This window comes from Nanorana parkeri, unplaced genomic scaffold, assembly GCF_000935625.1.
Source record: "Nanorana parkeri isolate BGI_ZX_2015 unplaced genomic scaffold, ASM93562v1 scaffold195, whole genome shotgun sequence".
Classification (NCBI taxonomy): Eukaryota; Metazoa; Chordata; class Amphibia; order Anura; family Dicroglossidae; genus Nanorana; species Nanorana parkeri.
The window spans coordinates 896484-913530 of NW_017306463.1; the positions used below are offsets into that span (position 1 = coordinate 896484).

Sequence of the window (17047 nt, forward strand, 5' to 3'; positions counted from 1 at the left end):
GTTATAGTTCTAGCCATGGGCGTAACTAAAAAATCACAGGACCCCATAGCAAAAAATGTTATGGGGCCCAGTGATTTCTAGTTACGCCCCTTGTAGAGCCCCCCTGAGATCCCACACACCCGAGAGTGACCCTGCAGAGCCCACCATAAACTCTCTATGACTCTGCAGGGTCTCAGGTGGGCTGAACACACCCCTGCACACCTCTTACCTGTCAGCCCCGATCCTCTGTCAGACTTCTCCACCGCTGGACCCCGCCTCCTCCTCAGTTGCCGAGGGGCCCCACCCACTCCACCATCACCAGGCCTCACCTCCACCTACACTGCGGTCGCCAGGGCACCGCCTCCTCCTATGCTGCAGCCACCAGGCCCCCGGCCTCCTCCACTGCAAGCTGCTGGCTGTCACTGACTCAGCAGCGGCTGTGAGGAGGAACGCGCTGCTGCACAGATCACTGACACGTTGTCAGTGATCTGGACAGCGGGGCGTTCCTCCTCACAGCCGCCAGTGACAGCCAGCAGCCTGCGATGCCATAGCGACCCAGGCAGCATGCACGGCTTCAGGGGGAACCCTCCTTTGTTCCTGGCAAGGCCCCCCGTGCCCCATTGCGGCCGCCTGGGTCACTACTGGTTCTGGCAATGAAAGATGGTTGCTAAGTGGGTAATAAGGATCACTGGAGTTTGTTTTCATCCACCTTCTTAAATAAACCCATGTTTTAAGTATTTCATATTATAGTTTATATTCCATATTGAATATTTATATTATATCATTCTATGGTTTAAATTGGAACTTTACATCAGAATGGTGGAGGGATATTGCCATAATGTATACAGCAAACCTTCGTACCTACTAGTGTGCTCCCTTCCAGAATTGACAGGTCTATACTCAATGTTGCTGCTGTGTCCTCCGCCACCTAGCTCTACCTCCTAGCAATTTTTTTCAGACTTCTATTCCAGTTTAAATAAATAAATACCTAAACTGAGTTTCCAGTGTAGAAGGGCTGAAGTCAGACCTCCGGATCGGCTAGTCACAGATTCCCTAATGTGCAGTAAGAAGCATTTGCTTATCTATCCTTGCAGTGTAGAGTTATTGCCCTCTGAACGTCTGCTACAGATCAGATGGAAATTAACCCTGTATGCCTAATGTAGTCATAACTCCCAGAGTATTTCCTCTGCTAAAACCATATATGAGGGCTGAGGTTTGTGATTCGTTTTACTTTTATTCGTAAAACGTTTTATGAAGCTAGAGTTTAAAGAAATTTGTATTAGGGTTGAAAAGTACGTGTGTGCAAGAGGAAAAACTATTTTGTTATAATATAAAATATAATTATGACTATTTTTATTAATGCTACTATAACTTTTATCTCCAGCACTGCTCCCTAGTATTGTACTTCCTGTGCTGATAGCTCCCCCGCTGCCTGTATTTGATACATACTTCATGTTAAGATCAGTGACTTATATTTTCACAGTTGACACTGCCAGTTTCGCAATGGGGCCCTATCATTTGTAGTTATGCCCCTGAAAAGAAACATTGCACAACAGTAGTGACCTTTATAATGGGACTTTGTCTGAGAGCTAACAACTCACCAAGAACCAGAATTTGTCAAATGGCAAATGATCTGTTGCCGGGAAGGCGGGGCTAAAGTTTTGCAATGGTGCTCCATGATTTGTAGTTACGCCCCTGAAAAGAAACATTGCACAACAGTGATGACCTTTATAGTGGGAGCTAACAACTCACCAAGAACCAGAATTTGGCAAATGGAACGTGATCTGTTAAGGCAGTTTATCTTTACAACCTGTTTTATTTTAGCCCAGCAGAAATGTAATAAAATAAATAATCTTCAACTGAAAGTTTAATTTAATATAAGCACATAAAACTCCCAGGCATTTCTGTAACCAGTCTGTAGCCTTCTAATCCTAGCCATACTGTGCCACGTTACATTGGAACTGGGATGGCTACCTGTGAAGCCACACAGAGCATCATCAATATAGAGGTGGCAACCACTGATACACTTTTGCTCATTTTAACAATTTGGTAAAAATCATTACAACATATTCAGTCGAGATACCACAACTCCCTGTGTTCCATAATGATAAAGAGGAACACCCTATGCCACATTCCTGTAGGCAGAGGACATACCCCCACCATGCTCTGAGTTAAACAGACCATACAGGATTTATATGCACAAAAATAATCAATGGAATCCACAAATGCAATCCTTTAAAATTTTGGGTTGGGCAAAATAATTTTAAATAACACTATTCCTAGTTAAATAATACATTTATATACAAAGGTGTATGTGTGAAAACAATAATGAGGACAGCTAAGGAGGAAAGAGTGATTTGGTTCCAAAAGAGTAATTGTACCTTCCAATAATGGATAACTGAGAGTTATTGGATACTGTTAGCAAGCCCCTCTGAAATTCAGCTGGAGCACCTTCTTCCTCATTCTCATCCCTTTCTTTTGTCCTCTCTGCTTTGTAGAAGCTGCTTCATCTTCTTGGAGTGAGGTAGTAGTAGTACAGAGTAGTGCTGGCTATATACATTGCCGTTAGAATGCGCTAGCCTTTAGTCAGGTTTTCCATGTTATTTTATCCTGACTGTATTACAAATTGTTGCTCAAGCCCTGAAGAAGGGGAGTCCTTTCCCCAAAATGCATTTTTTGTTATTGATGTTCTCATCTCTATGTACGTACGGTCCAGAGTTATCACCCACCTATCAGACCTCAACCACAGTTATAGACACTCTAGAGCCTGTTTGATCCAATGACAGATGGCATTTCTGTATGCGTCCCTGTCGCAGAATGTATACAACTGTGCTTATATAATAATTAATTTATTCAATTACGATACCTGTGCAATGTACAACCTATATATAATAACCTTTACATTTTCCTTTGTATGCATATTTTAGATTTGTAAAGAAGTTAATTATGTGGCAAATGTACTGGCTGAATTCATTCAGGACAGAGCTGGTAAGTTATAATGAATAGAAAATGCCATTCCAATTGTTAATAAGTTCACTAACAGTGCAAAATAGTTATACAGTATGCTGTATAACTGAGAATATAACTGTAAACCATTCCAACTGGGGACTCCTACTAATGTCTCTCATCCGTCGTATTAAACAACAAGTAGTGCGGAGCAAATAGCCAATTGCACATTGCAGTAGCAACATCAGAATTCCATTCAATGAAGTCAAATCAATACAAATTGGATTTTGATTGGTTGTCTTGGCTACTGCACTCACTTTTGCTCTGTACGATGTTATATTAAATATGCCCAATGAAGTGTTAGAGGATTACTGAAACATGAAAATTACACTTTCTGGTTTATATTTTGAAATCACCACCTTTGTTATAACCTCCTAAATCTTTTTGCAGAAGACTTTTTGAGTGTTGGAGATATTCGAATGAACATTGATGTAACATCCTTTCCAATCATAAAAGATACATATATGGAGTCTCATCATAAGGTTAGTGCTACCCCTTCCTTTTTGTGCTACTCACTTGGTGTTACCTACAGGCTTGCGACATGCTCTCCTCCTAGAACGCACCACATACAGCCAAAATCACTGCTTAACTCGCTCTGAGGAACATTTTAAAATGTAACATAAATGTATCTTTAAAACACGGCTGTTTTTCTTTTTTCCTTTAGGGTTTCTTGGAATACAAGAACCTTAGTGTTTACTATAACAGCTCCATATATGCACCTTCCTTGCTAACAGAAGACAAGATGCTCTACTTCTGGTTTTCAGAGCAGGTCCTGGACTATTTAGTGCTGGGCTATTACCTGGATGAGCGACTGGTCCTGACACTGACAGGGGCTGAATTAAAGGTAATACAAGCATAGAAGTGCACACGCCGCATTTAAAGGTATCAGAGCCCATGACAATGGTAGATACAAATAAAGACAGTTTCGTATGACTCCAGGATTAAAGCCCAACTCCATGCAAATATAAAAAAACACAAATTATTGCAATTATATACTTACTAAAAAACATTAAATGTATTTTTAAATTCCACTAGTATAAATAGCTTAATTTGACTTGATATCAGCCTGATGTAATCGCCTGTAGAGTAGAACTCAAACTGCGAAAGCAAGGGGCAGCACTAGAGGCCAATCAGGTGTACTGCATACTGACAGTTGTGGGCAGGAGGAGAGGGTAGAGTTGGCAGAGGGATAACCTGGTCAGTGTTCTGCTGCTCCTTGACTGTCTAGTCAGCAGTTCTTCATTTACAAAGCCCTGCTGTTAGGCAGGGCTGTGTAAATTGCATGATTGGATGGAAAGATGTACAATTCCATTGACAGAAAATATAACTCATATATGAAGTTTAAATGCATAATTTGCTGTTTTCCTGGAGTTCAGCAATGTCATAAAATAAAAAAATAAGTACTATATCTGTAGCATATAAAAATTGGTTACAATGTGTGGCAGTGCAGGGCAATGCCATGGCGTAGTATGGCAACATTGGCACCCAGGACTCTCAGCCAAAGGGGCTGAGAGGGTCCAGAATGTAAACAATGTTATAAGGAAGAGCCTGGCTTTTCTGGTCCTTTCAGGTTTTCCTAATTGTAGCTGGGATCTGGAGCTCTGGAGATCTCTTAGAGCTCTGGTTGGGATGATATCTCCAGTCCTGGGGCCAGGTGTTACCAATGACCAGCTTGGGCTGATCAAGTGGCTCAGAGCAGCCTTATTAGGAAGCCAGCCCAGTGCTCGAAGAGTGGGAGTTGTGTGTGTATGCGTGCAGGAGGCACACGGACTCAGGTGCATGCTGGACTCACGAGGAACAGCCGCGGGAGGCTGGGAGAGGTCAGGATGTTCGGTGACCCTTGTACCTGTGGTACACACTGCTGAGAGAGCAGATTGAGGGCTCATGAGGGGTGAGCAGCGAGAGTTTCTTGGAGCTGTGGAAAGCTACAGAGAGAAGCTAAAAGACTGTCCTGTATGTTGCTGCTAGAAACTGTCTTGAGTAACAGGGGAGGTCTACCCTGCAGATGGAATGATATATTTGCTGTTTGCCCTTTTCTGCATTTTACTTGCACCTCCTGTCTACAGTGGAGTGTCCTTGTTACAAATGGTTAAAATGGTAACATTAATAGGAGGCTGCTCTGCTAATTTATAGACACAGCTGTGAAACAATCACTTAAGTTGCCCCAATGACTGCCCTCTTATCCTATTCCTATTGAGCCCTAATGCCCTTGTTCCACTCCTCTGTCTCAAATATTAAAATACATAACAATCGCCAAAGATACTACTTTAGCAAGAAAGCTCAAAACAATGATGTGTTTTGACCAAAATACGTTAGTAAGCTGTATTTTTCCATATCTACCAGTTTATTGCAATCATCTAATGAACCCAAAATACACAATACCAGTTAACATGACTTCTTGGCCTAATTTGATCCATTTAGGATATCTTTAAGGATGACAACATAGAATCACATCAGCAAATCATCAGTGAGGTAAGTTCCCCCTAAGCCAACAAATGATGTATGTGCTGATGTGGCATTGTTAGATATTATAGAACTATTAAGACTAAAACTGAGAACACTGATTTAATGAATGTATGAATTAACCAATATTCTACTGTAGCGCTCACCCCCGAAGGAGACGCTGGCATATGCCCAAATCATCATCACTCGTATGTCTAGAGGTATAATCTTCAGCCGTCCCACTAGCATTCAGCCGCCCTCTTCTACTGCCCACAAAGCTGATGTCTACTCCAGTAACGCAATGCTGAATAACTTTTATTAAACATCTTCACACTGGGGAGAGAGGGTATAGGCATCCTAGACTTCCAGCGTGTAATAAACATAGACTCCAGACTCAGCAGAACTTGTTAGCATCTCAGTGCTTATCCACTTGTAGTACAGCAAATAATAATTGGAGTAACAGATGAGCAGGAGATGAGTACAAATCCTCAGCAGGTGAAACACCAGTCATGCTCCAGAGGTCCTCTATGTTCCAGGCACCTCCAGCAGACATCAGCTTCTCTGGTTCTTCTCCTCTGACAAACAGCACAGGCCTCCTCCATACTGGAGGCCTAGGGAAACTCTTCCCACACTCCAGCCTCTGGCCACCCCCAGGCCTCATATCTATATAATCTATGGTTGGTCCTGGCTAGTCTGAGCACATGGAAAATCCCTCCAGTATATGTACCCTATCCCAGCATGAACCACTGGTTGAGAGAAACCCAGTGATTGGCTGCTGTACTGTACATGCACTACAGTGTCTCTCATTGGCTCTGCCCAGGGGGGCACAGGCAATGCCAGGCACCTGGAACTAACCAGATAAATTCCACCATAACCCAGCCAGGCTGACTACAGCCCTGGCAATCACTAAATGTCTAGTAGCCACATCACAGGTGATGGGGGCTACACCACTTTAAATACTGTGTCAGATTTAGGGAACATGTCTGTTTATTTGGTTTCTCTGGGTATTTGAAGGTAACTTATAAGTGTACAAATGGCTCCTTCACTATATCAGCCATTAATGAACATATGTATCACTGCAGAGCAATTCCAGAAGGCAATGTTTGTGCCTTTCAACGTCTTTCAAACGTGTTGAACACTAATATCTGTCATGGGTTAGAGTGCGGTTCCCTCTCTGTCATGGTATTTAATGAATCCTTGTGCAGTTACTGATATTGATCACTGTAATTCTGTTATTAACTTTTTGGTCATATAATTCTGCTAGAGATACAACAGTGTTTTACTTGTACTAATATTTGTCTATTTATGTCGATTGTTTAATGAGCTAGATCCTTCATGACCTTCCATTGAGTAACACTGTGGCCAAAGTATGGAGTCTCACCAGACCTCAAATCACAATGAAGCCCAAGGGGACAATTGTTAAGGCATCTGTAGCTGTCCAAATCAATGTATCTGCTACCAAAGAATTATATTTTGAAACAGTAAGTGAGAATTAAAAGGTTGCAAAGCCAAACACGCAGAGTCATTATACCAAGGGTTAATGTTATATGTACATCTGTTTTTTTCTTTGATGGTGAGTCCTTAGTGAGTTATTATTACATGGTTTCCTCTTTGATAATCCTCTGTTGAGTCATTATACTTTGTTAGCACTCTTTTGGTTATCTAAGTCATCACTGCCAACAGCCACCAATCACAGTCTTAGCAAGGCAAACTGTTCTCTCTACATTCACCAATCACATTTAATTGTCCAATTTAGTATATCTTGCTTCTTGTCTCTCTTACAGTTCTTTCAGTATTACGTCTCTGCAGTAGGCCTTTTTTATTAAAAAGTCCCAATAAAAAACTGCTCCTCCTAGCCAACGGACTTCTCATCTGCCAATAAAATACTGCTAGGGAAAACCTGATTGGCTACTATGACCAACAACAACAACTCTTCCTTAGGTCTCTGACATATGAAGCCTTTACTGTTGCTTTTCATTTCTTCATTTTTTTTCCATCAGTAGGATCTCTACCTAGCATTGTTCCTTGGCTTATAGGTATAACACCCTTAACTAAGGAAGGATATGGAGCTCAGCTGCGGAACCCCGTTCCGCGTTACACACCCAAGACCAAGGGTATTGTGCAGCAATGAATCTCGCCACTAGGTTCTAAGCATCATTGCACCAATCTCCCAAGAAGAAGGTTACCTGCCTGCCCCTAGTAACTAGCGTGCTGTATACAAGTTTTTTGTCTTCATGAGCAGTAATTTATAGCTAGCAGGTACGGGAGGTGGTGTGGTAATCGGGATATGAATAATATCAACAGTTGAGCAATTGCTATAGGAGGTTTATCAACCAGGTGAGTATACTGCACTGCACCTGGCAGGCAGACCGGTTAGAGTAACAATAGGAGCGATATACACAATAACTGACTGTTCACTTCACGATTCAGTATTGGTAGTATGATTATCAGAGTTCTGAGAGAATTGCAATTCAGTAACAGTTCACAGTCCCTTTCTGCACAATGAGCACCGCCAATGAACTACCACCGGATGGCAGTAGAGAGCTAAACACTATACTTGCAGTTAGATGTCTAAGGAAGTTGATCCTCCCCTTGGATCAGTGAGTCCTCGAGTGGATGAAGAGGCTGCAGTGAACTCCCTACGATCTGCCCGAGCTGCGAGGGGGGACAAAGGCTCTGTGAGGAGAGGTAGGGTAGAGAGGCTCCGCTGTGCTGAGATGCCAGTGAAGGTCTGGCGTCCGCATCGGTTGCTGGAACGCCAGACAAGTGAAGGATTCCGGTTTAAGAGGAGGAGAAAGCTTCTGCTCTGTATTTTTGTCTGATTGCAGGAGACTGTTACCACAATTCAGACCTCATATGGCGATAAGAAGCTTACACTGCTCCCAAATGATTCAATGTAAGTGGCAACCTATACGGTACCTACAGTGGTTTTGATTGCTTGGTTTCCTGCTGAAGAAGCTTAAAATGGTTCTAATGCCAGAACTTTGTTTCCTCTATTGTCGATTAACAGGGACACAGATTGGTAATATTAACCAACCTAGGGTTATACTGACACCTACAGGAGAAATGGACAGTAGGCACAGGAAACTGAAGACCAGCCTAGAGGCTGTAACCCTTCCAACCTTATACCTGCCCAGTTTTGCATAGTGTCTCCTTCCTCTCTGCTAGAATATTTTGCTTGAAGTTGGAAGAGTTTCTATTATCAACAGCTGCTGATAGATACCAGATCTGTTATATCCTGGAAGTTTCTCCAGTCAGCCAAGGAGTACTGGTAGATTCATGCTGGATAAATGAAATCCTGAAAGTTTCTCCAGTCAGCCAATGAGTACTGGTAGATTCATGCTGGATAAATGAAATCCTGAAAGTTTCTCCAGTCAGCCAATGAGTACTGGTAGATTCATGCTGGATAAATGAAATCCTGAAAGTTTCTCCAGTCAGCCAATGAGTACTGGTAGATTCATGCCAGTTAAATTAATACCTGGAAGTTTCTCCTGTCTACTGGAGACAGGTTTGCTAATTCTTCCATGCTGTTGTTCACTCTGTGATGGTCCTGCATTTCCAGTAATCAAAGTAATCTGTGTTCCAGCTATCAGGACTTCACATTGAGGTCAGGCCAGTATTGCATGAGGATTTATTTTTAAGTGTCAGACTCAGGGCAGTGGTATGTCATGATTATGTGCACATCTGATGCCAATGCTGGGGATTCACTATGCACTGTGGCTGTCTCATATGCAGCATACTGGAGAGCACTGCACTTTGTTACAAAGAACAATTCTGCTGGATACCCTGTTGAGATTTTTTTCTTGTTGGGCTGGTTTGCCTGTGTTGTTTTGATGCACCCAACTCGTTGTTTGAAGTGCTAATGTCATGGAACTGTATCCCATGATAGATGATAGAGGGATTAAGATTACCTTAAAATACCTTTCTCGGAGGGAGTCCATTGAGGTAAACCGCTCCATCCCCTTATATGCTCTTTTTCCTCGTTGGACTCTTGCTAGAACTAGGCAGGTGGGAGCTGGGATGGGCTATAGCCTCTAGGGCAGTGGTTCTCAACCTGTGGGTCGGGACCCCCTCGGGGGTCGAATGACGATTTGCCAGGGGTCGCCTAGTGGCTCTCGGCCGCCGGGAGAGAAACACTAGATGCCAGCTTCCTGGCAGGCTCGGGACGTGGAGCTGGGAACACGCCCGAGCCCATCCCTATCAGTGACAGTACTGCGGAGTATGTACCTCATTCGTTATATAGCCACACACTTTAAATCCAATTCTTCTAGTTACAGCTGCAGAGCCTGGTCCTGTCTTTGCCTATAGCAGTGGTTCTCAACCTGTGGGTCGCTGTGCAAGGTGAGAGTCCTCCTCAGCTCTCTCCTAGCGCAGCAGTGTCAGTTCTCCTGCCACGCCTCCAGATGTCGCTGCAGCAGCCGCGTCATCCCTAAATTTTACCTTTGGGGGTCACCACAACTTGGGAAATGTTACCAAAGGGTCCCGGCCCTAGAAAGGTTGAGAACCACTGCTCTAGGGGGTTGGCCTTCAATTTCTAGTACCCAGTGTCCATCTTCTATAGTCAGCAGTATAGCCTTACATTGCTTAATATGGGAACTACCAATCAGAATGTTGTGTCAAAGCAATAGAGCCCTCATTGGCTGAGAGTGCTGCCCTCCCAGTGCTGCTACATGGGAGGCCAATATCACAACTATATCAAGACAAATTGTTTAAATGTAACAATTTGATAAAGCTATGTATTCATTAAACTTTATTAGTGTCATATTAAAAGGTAAAATTACATTGTTTTCACAAAAATATTGTTTTTGTCTCTTTGATATTCTTCTTTAAAAGAGAACTATGGGGTAACCTTTTTATCCCATAGTTCTCTTAAAGGAGAACTATGAGATGAGTGATTTCCACTCACCTCATAGTTCTAAGCCGACCTGTGACAATGAGACTGTCACAGGTCGGCTCAGTAGATCGGGAGGTGAGGGAACACATACCGGGCTCCCTCACCTCTCGATCCTGTCACGGCTCTCTGCCGTGACAGGGGGAGGGGCTGGATTCCCCTCTCCCCGCTCCGATCTGCCAGCGCTGACTGGCGGAACGGACGGGGGATGGGACGGGTACAGCTGGCTCTGCCTCTAGATAGGCAGAGCCAGCTGTCACTCACGCAGCTGGGGGGATCCCGTCATCTACGTCGGGATCCGCTCCAGGTGCGCCGTCTCAGTATACCGCAAGCTGTAGCTCGCGGTATACTGAGCTTAGGGTAACGGGAGGATGCTAGTTTGTGTCCCCCCGTTACCCTAAGGAGAACTATGGGGAAAAACACTGACCCCATAGTTCTCCTTTAAGGGTCACGTGAGGACATATACTAGTGTCCCCCTGTGACCCAAAGCTCAGTATATAGCGAGCTGCAGCTCGCTATATACTGAGAGCACCGCAGCTGGGGCGGATCCCGACAATGCTGTCGAGATCCACCCAGCTGCGTGACTGACAGCTGGCTCTGCCTATCTAGAGGCAGAGCCAGCTGTACCCGTCCCCTCCCCCATCAGTTCCTCCACTCAGCGCTGGAGGATCGGTGAGGGGGGAATCCTTGCGGGATAGGTGACTGACAGTCACCGCTCTCTGCAGGGAGATGATCGGAAAGTGAGCGAGCGACGGTATGCATTCGCTCACTTCCCGATCTATAGAGCCGACCTGTGACAGTTTCATTGTCACGCGTCGGCTCAAACTATGAGGTTGAGTGAAAATCAGTCAGTCCATAGTTCTCCTTTTTAATCTAATGTCCTCACCTCAGGAATATTCATTTTCAAGCACACAAAAATCTCCTCAGAGGGGTTTGAGGTTTTTTTTATACCACTTGTTACCTTTTCACTAAGTGTGATCTCACTTCTCTGCCCTTTCTTTCCATTCTAGAGAAAGACAGTCTAACTGTACTTTCAGTTTAAATCAGCTAAATACATTTCAGATGCATCAAAAACAAAACATGTGCAGAGTTTGATTTCTTTAGAAAGCAGCTGCAGCCTGAACAATTGAGAATATGGAGTAGTTGCCCATAGTAACCAATCAGCTGCTATCTTCAGCTCAATCTGTTAAATTTTGAAAATAAAAGCTAGACTCTGATTGGTTGCCATGCACAGCTGCTCCAGATTATGTCTGCTCCGAGCTTAGTAAAATCCCCTCTGTATATTTTTTATCTTTTACCTTCTACCTGCTCAGGAAGTGTCAGACCGCTGGAGGTCCACGTTCCCACCAGGGCGTTTGTAGCTCATATTTTTCAGCACGGAAAAGCTTCGCACAAGAAATCACATTGATTTCCATAGTCCCCGTTCACGTCTCAGCACAGCGTCGCGCTGAGAAAAAAAGTCAGTCGATGGAAAAAGGTACACAATCTTCTTTTTTGGGCAGATTAGCGCCATTAGGAATAGAAAAAGGGGTCACATTGCGCTGATCTCCCTAAAAAGAAGCGCATACTTGACAGCGGTGCTTTTCCGTGCTGAAAAATACGAGCTACGAACGCCCTGGTGTGAATCTTTGGAGGGATCTTTATGGGGCTACTGTCCAGATCTTCAGCATGCTGCCACTACAGATAATTGTAGCAAAGGCAGAATCACACTAGTTGATTTAATAGAATGAAAAAAGACACACATCCTCTGCTGTTTATGCAGCCCGACAGTAGGAAATAAAAAAGAAAGTTTCAATTGGTCTTTAACAAGTAAACACAAATTTCATTAAAAATTCTATAAAGCATGGGACACCTGCTAAGTTACAATCCATTTTATATATCTGGATATAACTGATCATGGAAGCAATCATTTCCTTTATTTGAAATAAGACATCCTCTATGACCTTTTGGTGAGTAAATATAAATCATTTGACAATATTTCTCTCCCTGTATCAGAGTTCAAGTAACAGATTTCAGGAGTTCCTTGGCGCATAGTCAGGTAAGCAGATGTAGAATATAGAAAAATCAGCCTAATCACTGTATACAGTAGACCTTGATAATTAAAAAAAATACTCAACCAATTTATCACAGGTAGTATATGATCTCAATTATATAATCACAATAGAGTGTGTATCATTAGTGTGTATCATGTAATCCCACATGATTATCTAGCCTAATTTTCCACCAAGAATTTGACTTAGCTGGCTTGTATTCAGAGAGAGAGGGAGGGAAAATTGCGATGGTTAGTTGAAATGTTATCATAATTTCAATTTTAATAGCTATCTGGCTAGCTGGTTTGCATGGAATGTATCAGGGTATGAAAATTGTGTTGGGAACAGAGAAGTATATTATGTAAATAACACTTACCTTTGTGTCCCTAATCTTATACTTGGTCAAGATGACATTCACTTACAGATCTGTCACCCATCTGGCTTGAATAATACTGAACCAATAGGTATCCAAGATAAATTTCTACATTAAGTTTAGACAATAACTTTAATTGTCAGAAGTGCATGCATTCAGTAAAGGTTATTACATCATATACCCACATCTCCTAATTTATCAGTTACCGTAGTTTCTTTTAATAAGTTTCAAGTATAATGTATGACTTAAATCAATAAAGAGCTTTCAGAAGATGTATTTGTTCCCCAGAATGAAGAATCTGTGAAACTGTTTCTCCAGAAGACAGTGACTGACCTTGGAATACCATTTGTTGCAAAGCGTGAGTTTCTTGCATCACATCTCTGATCATGGGCTCTCTCACAACAGTGATATATTGTCCTACACCCTACACTGCCTGCCCTGCAAATATAGCAGAAGTCTAGGAGCAAATATGTAAAGTCCCTTTTACATGGGCCGATCAAGAGGGTATCTGTCAACAGATTCTCTCCTGATCAGAGCGGTACGGAGCAGATGTCACCGCTGTAACATCTGTGTCCATACAGTTTTTTTCCTCCATCTTGCGGTGGAGGAAAAAACTAAAAGTGCCACACCCCATGTCTGTCTATGGGGAATCCGATGTAAATGGACATGTGTCCTTTTACATCAGATTATCTCTAGTCCAGCACAATCTGGTCTGTCAAAACGGATCAATGATCCGTCTGTTTTACCAGACCGAGCTTGAGTCTGGGCTAACCGGGTGTAAACGGATGCTCATCCATTTAAACCCGGATGCCCATAGACTTGCATAGAGCATCCGATTGGGTCCGGCTGAAAAACTGACAGGCGCCAGGCGGACCTGATCAGACAACTCGTCTCAAAAAGTAGTGTATTCCTCTCACCTGCTGAAAGGGGTAACATTGAAAATGAATGGCACTACAACACACTAGCGCACCTACCGAGGGGTACCACGGGGTACTGTGCAATTTCATATACTAGTAAGTGCCATCTAGTGCCGTGCAAATGGCAACTTTTATCAATGACGTCCAATGTGTGTAGTGTATGTAATTTAAGTCAATGCTATCGCTCATTATTTTGTGTATCACTGTATATTATATGCTATATATTTAAAATATCATTTTTGTACAGATTTGGGACCAGTTTTGACATCACTGATGAACACCAAAGGGCTAAATCTATTTGAAATTATAAATCCTGAAGTCATACCACATGAGGTAAGGAAAATGAAGACTGTTTGAGATAAGAACTAAACTACACTGACCTTCTTGAGCAAATATGTCAATTAGAAAAGCTGTTCTTTTCATTTGTTGCAGCCAAGCGAACTCTACCTTCACGTCTACCAGTTAATTAAAGTGGTGCATTCGAAAAAATGAAGATTTGCTATGTTATAGGGAACAAACAGAAATATTAATTGTCCAAAAGCAGTAGAGACATGGCATCACAAGGGGGTGCAGCTCGCACCGGGTGGCACCTTCAGAGGGGGTGACACCAAAATAACACACAGTCATTTTGGTGTCACCCCCTCTAAAAAGTCAGGCACTCGGTCATGGACCGAGTGTCCGACAGCTGTACGAGAGAGGAGGGGACCCAGCAGCCTACCTTGATCCCGCAGATGATCGTCCCCATCTCTCTCTGCCAGCGTTCATCATCGCGATGGCCACCCGCAGTTAAGTGCACATGACATCATTACGCACATTTGTGATGACGTCATGCGTGGGCGTAATGATGTCACACGTGTGCGTGATGGCGTCCCAGTGGATGACACCCTGCAGTCGCACCGGGTGGCACCCAGCCTGGGGACACCTCTGAGTAGAGATAAGCTTCAGGTTTCGGGTCGAACGGGTTGGGTTGGGTCACCCATCGCCTCATGGGTTGGGTCACCCATCGCCAAACACTCCTCTGTTTCTTAGCAACTAATGCCCCTTTTCGGCACACACAGCATCATTGGTTGACTGGTGGCCGAGCCGCAGAGCGTCATTGGTTGCTAGGATACAGACGGGCACACTATAACAACATATGACAATGTGGGGCCACCTATATCCTAGCAACCAATAATGCTGGGAGGCACGGGATGTTATGTGTCTAAGGTGCCTCCAATAAAGTAATTTATTTTGTTCAAAGCAACCACAAAAATTCTTTCATTCAGATGAGATGTCACCAGTTGCAAAGGACAACACAAGCATTTTTTTAAAATAGGGGAGCCTTTAATACGAAAGGCCCCATATTATCTATGATGCAGTTCCATCTAAGGTTTGTGTTTAACAATGCTGTTTTTCATTTTCAGGGTTACTTAATAGTACAACTGGATTTTGGATTTCCTCATCATTTGCTTGTAGACTTCCTGAAGAAGTCCCTGTAGAAGATGCAGTAGCAGTGAATGTATCCATCATCACAATGACCTTTGAATCAATCTTTGAAGAAAATACATAATGTGTGCTTTAAAATGACTAAACAATAAACACATTTTAATGCAATATTTCCTTCCAGTTTTATGATTTGTTCATGTATTCAAAGGATATTAACCATGCATGCATGCTTAGTTTTGCATGAAGTGTGAAAGGGTTCTGTCAGGTTTTCATTGCTGTCTCTGTACTTACTGGGGATATTCCTGTATGGACAAGATCTGATGGGAAATTTCTTCAGCAGGAACACAGACAAAAACATTTTAGAAGAGTAATATGAGGCTAAAACCAATGACAATGTTTGTATTGCTGTCCCAGTGACAACTGCTCCCCTGTTTCTTGTCCTTGTGTCTCAGGAACAGGGAATGAGGACAAATTTAGCTAATAGCAATACAGACAAATATATAAATTACAGAGATATTAGCTTTCCCTCACTCTATTCAAAACTACAAAAAAGCTTTTAGAACAAAACTCCAGGAAAACATTTATTTTCGCCATTTACAATGTACTAAAATCTTACCACTAACGGGTGGCTGGTTGCTGCATTAGTTAAAAGGATCATTTTTATGCAGCCAGGACCCGAAACTTACAGTCCCAGCTTTAGCACAGAGACATTAGTGGATCGCTCCCTCGACACTTTCGCCATTCATAAAACATCTCATATTCTTTTTATTACAAAGATATGTGCTTTGTAAAAGAAGTGTTCTGTGAAAGAACAAGGGAGATCACATGGGGAGAGCAAACTATTTAATCCCGTTGTCCATTCACAGATCACCTTGTATTCTGTCTAAAAAATATAAGACATTTTGTAAATGGCCAAAGTGCCGAGCGAGCAACCCACTATCTTCTCTGTGCTAGAGTCAGGACTGCAGGTTTTGGCACCAGAAGAGTCTAACAGAAGGATTAGGGTTGCCTAAAAATTAGGGATCCCCCGATACCAATATTAGTAATGGTATCAATGCCGATACCGAGTATTTGGGCGAATACTTGTGCCCAAATGCTTCGATACTTACCTCCGATACTGGAACTTCCGGTTAGAGGAAGATATCCCTCTGACTTGTAGGGCCGAGGGAGCATGGAGCCAGTTTCCTTTCCAATCAGGAAACCGGGCAGCGCGTTATGACCCACCTACCGGCTGTTGCCTAGCAACAAGTGAAGCCGGCTTCCTAGCCAATTAGGAAGCTGGGAGGCGGATCATGATGTAGGAAGCTGACCAATCAGGAAGCTGGATGGCACCTCATGACCTTGGAAAGTGAAGCCGGTGTTCTGTCGAAAACTCCAATTTCTCGAGATCTTCAATGACATCACGTCCGGTTGACTTGCTAGCAAGAGGTTTGCATGAGTTTGCTCTGGTGTGCGTGCGCTTCCCGCAGCATTTCCCTATATACATACCAGACAGCAATAAAGTATAATAATCAACTAGGGTGAGACGAATCCAGCATGTTATTAATCTGAGTTGCCCCAATAAATTTGGCCACCAGAGTCAGGCAAGCGTCCTCCCGTACAGGCACAGTAAAGAGAATTGGAGAGCTTGATAAGGCTTTTGAAGCTGCGCAGGCACAGTGAAGAGCATTGTCAAACTCGATCGGCCATATTGAGTGGGGCAACTAGCAACTAGCCACACATGGGACACCCATTATTACCGGTAAGATTTTAGCACATTGCAATAGGACAAAAAATTTTTTTCCTGGAGTTCTGTTTTAAAGTTTAAGCACATCAAAATATAATGGTGAGACATCTTCTGGTTAGGTCATTTTCTAGTAGCAGCTCAGGGGTGCTGGCAGAAACATATTGGCCCTGTCTCTGTGGACTGTTTATGTAATGTCATTTTAGTGGGAGGACTACGAAGATAATGATTTTGCATCTATGCTGGTGCTGCTATTTACAC

The 17047-nt window shown here is 43.1% G+C and overlaps 1 protein-coding gene across 1 annotated transcript in view; it reads left to right on the top strand.

Moving 5' to 3' along the window:
* CETP (cholesteryl ester transfer protein) overlaps nucleotides 1-15199 on the top strand; it is a 33346-nt gene extending 18147 nt beyond the window's left edge. Inside the window, exons 7-16 of the mRNA XM_018555383.1 lie at nucleotides 2907-2967; nucleotides 3376-3467; nucleotides 3650-3829; nucleotides 5407-5457; nucleotides 6756-6908; nucleotides 8256-8323; nucleotides 12314-12356; nucleotides 13010-13079; nucleotides 13886-13971; nucleotides 15042-15199. Coding sequence (XP_018410885.1) covers nucleotides 2907-2967; nucleotides 3376-3467; nucleotides 3650-3829; nucleotides 5407-5457; nucleotides 6756-6908; nucleotides 8256-8323; nucleotides 12314-12356; nucleotides 13010-13079; nucleotides 13886-13971; nucleotides 15042-15116 — 879 coding nt within the window. The 3' untranslated portion in view covers nucleotides 15117-15199. The remainder of the gene's footprint in view (nucleotides 1-2906; nucleotides 2968-3375; nucleotides 3468-3649; nucleotides 3830-5406; nucleotides 5458-6755; nucleotides 6909-8255; nucleotides 8324-12313; nucleotides 12357-13009; nucleotides 13080-13885; nucleotides 13972-15041) is intronic.
* Nucleotides 15200-17047: the final 1848 nt, after the last annotated feature.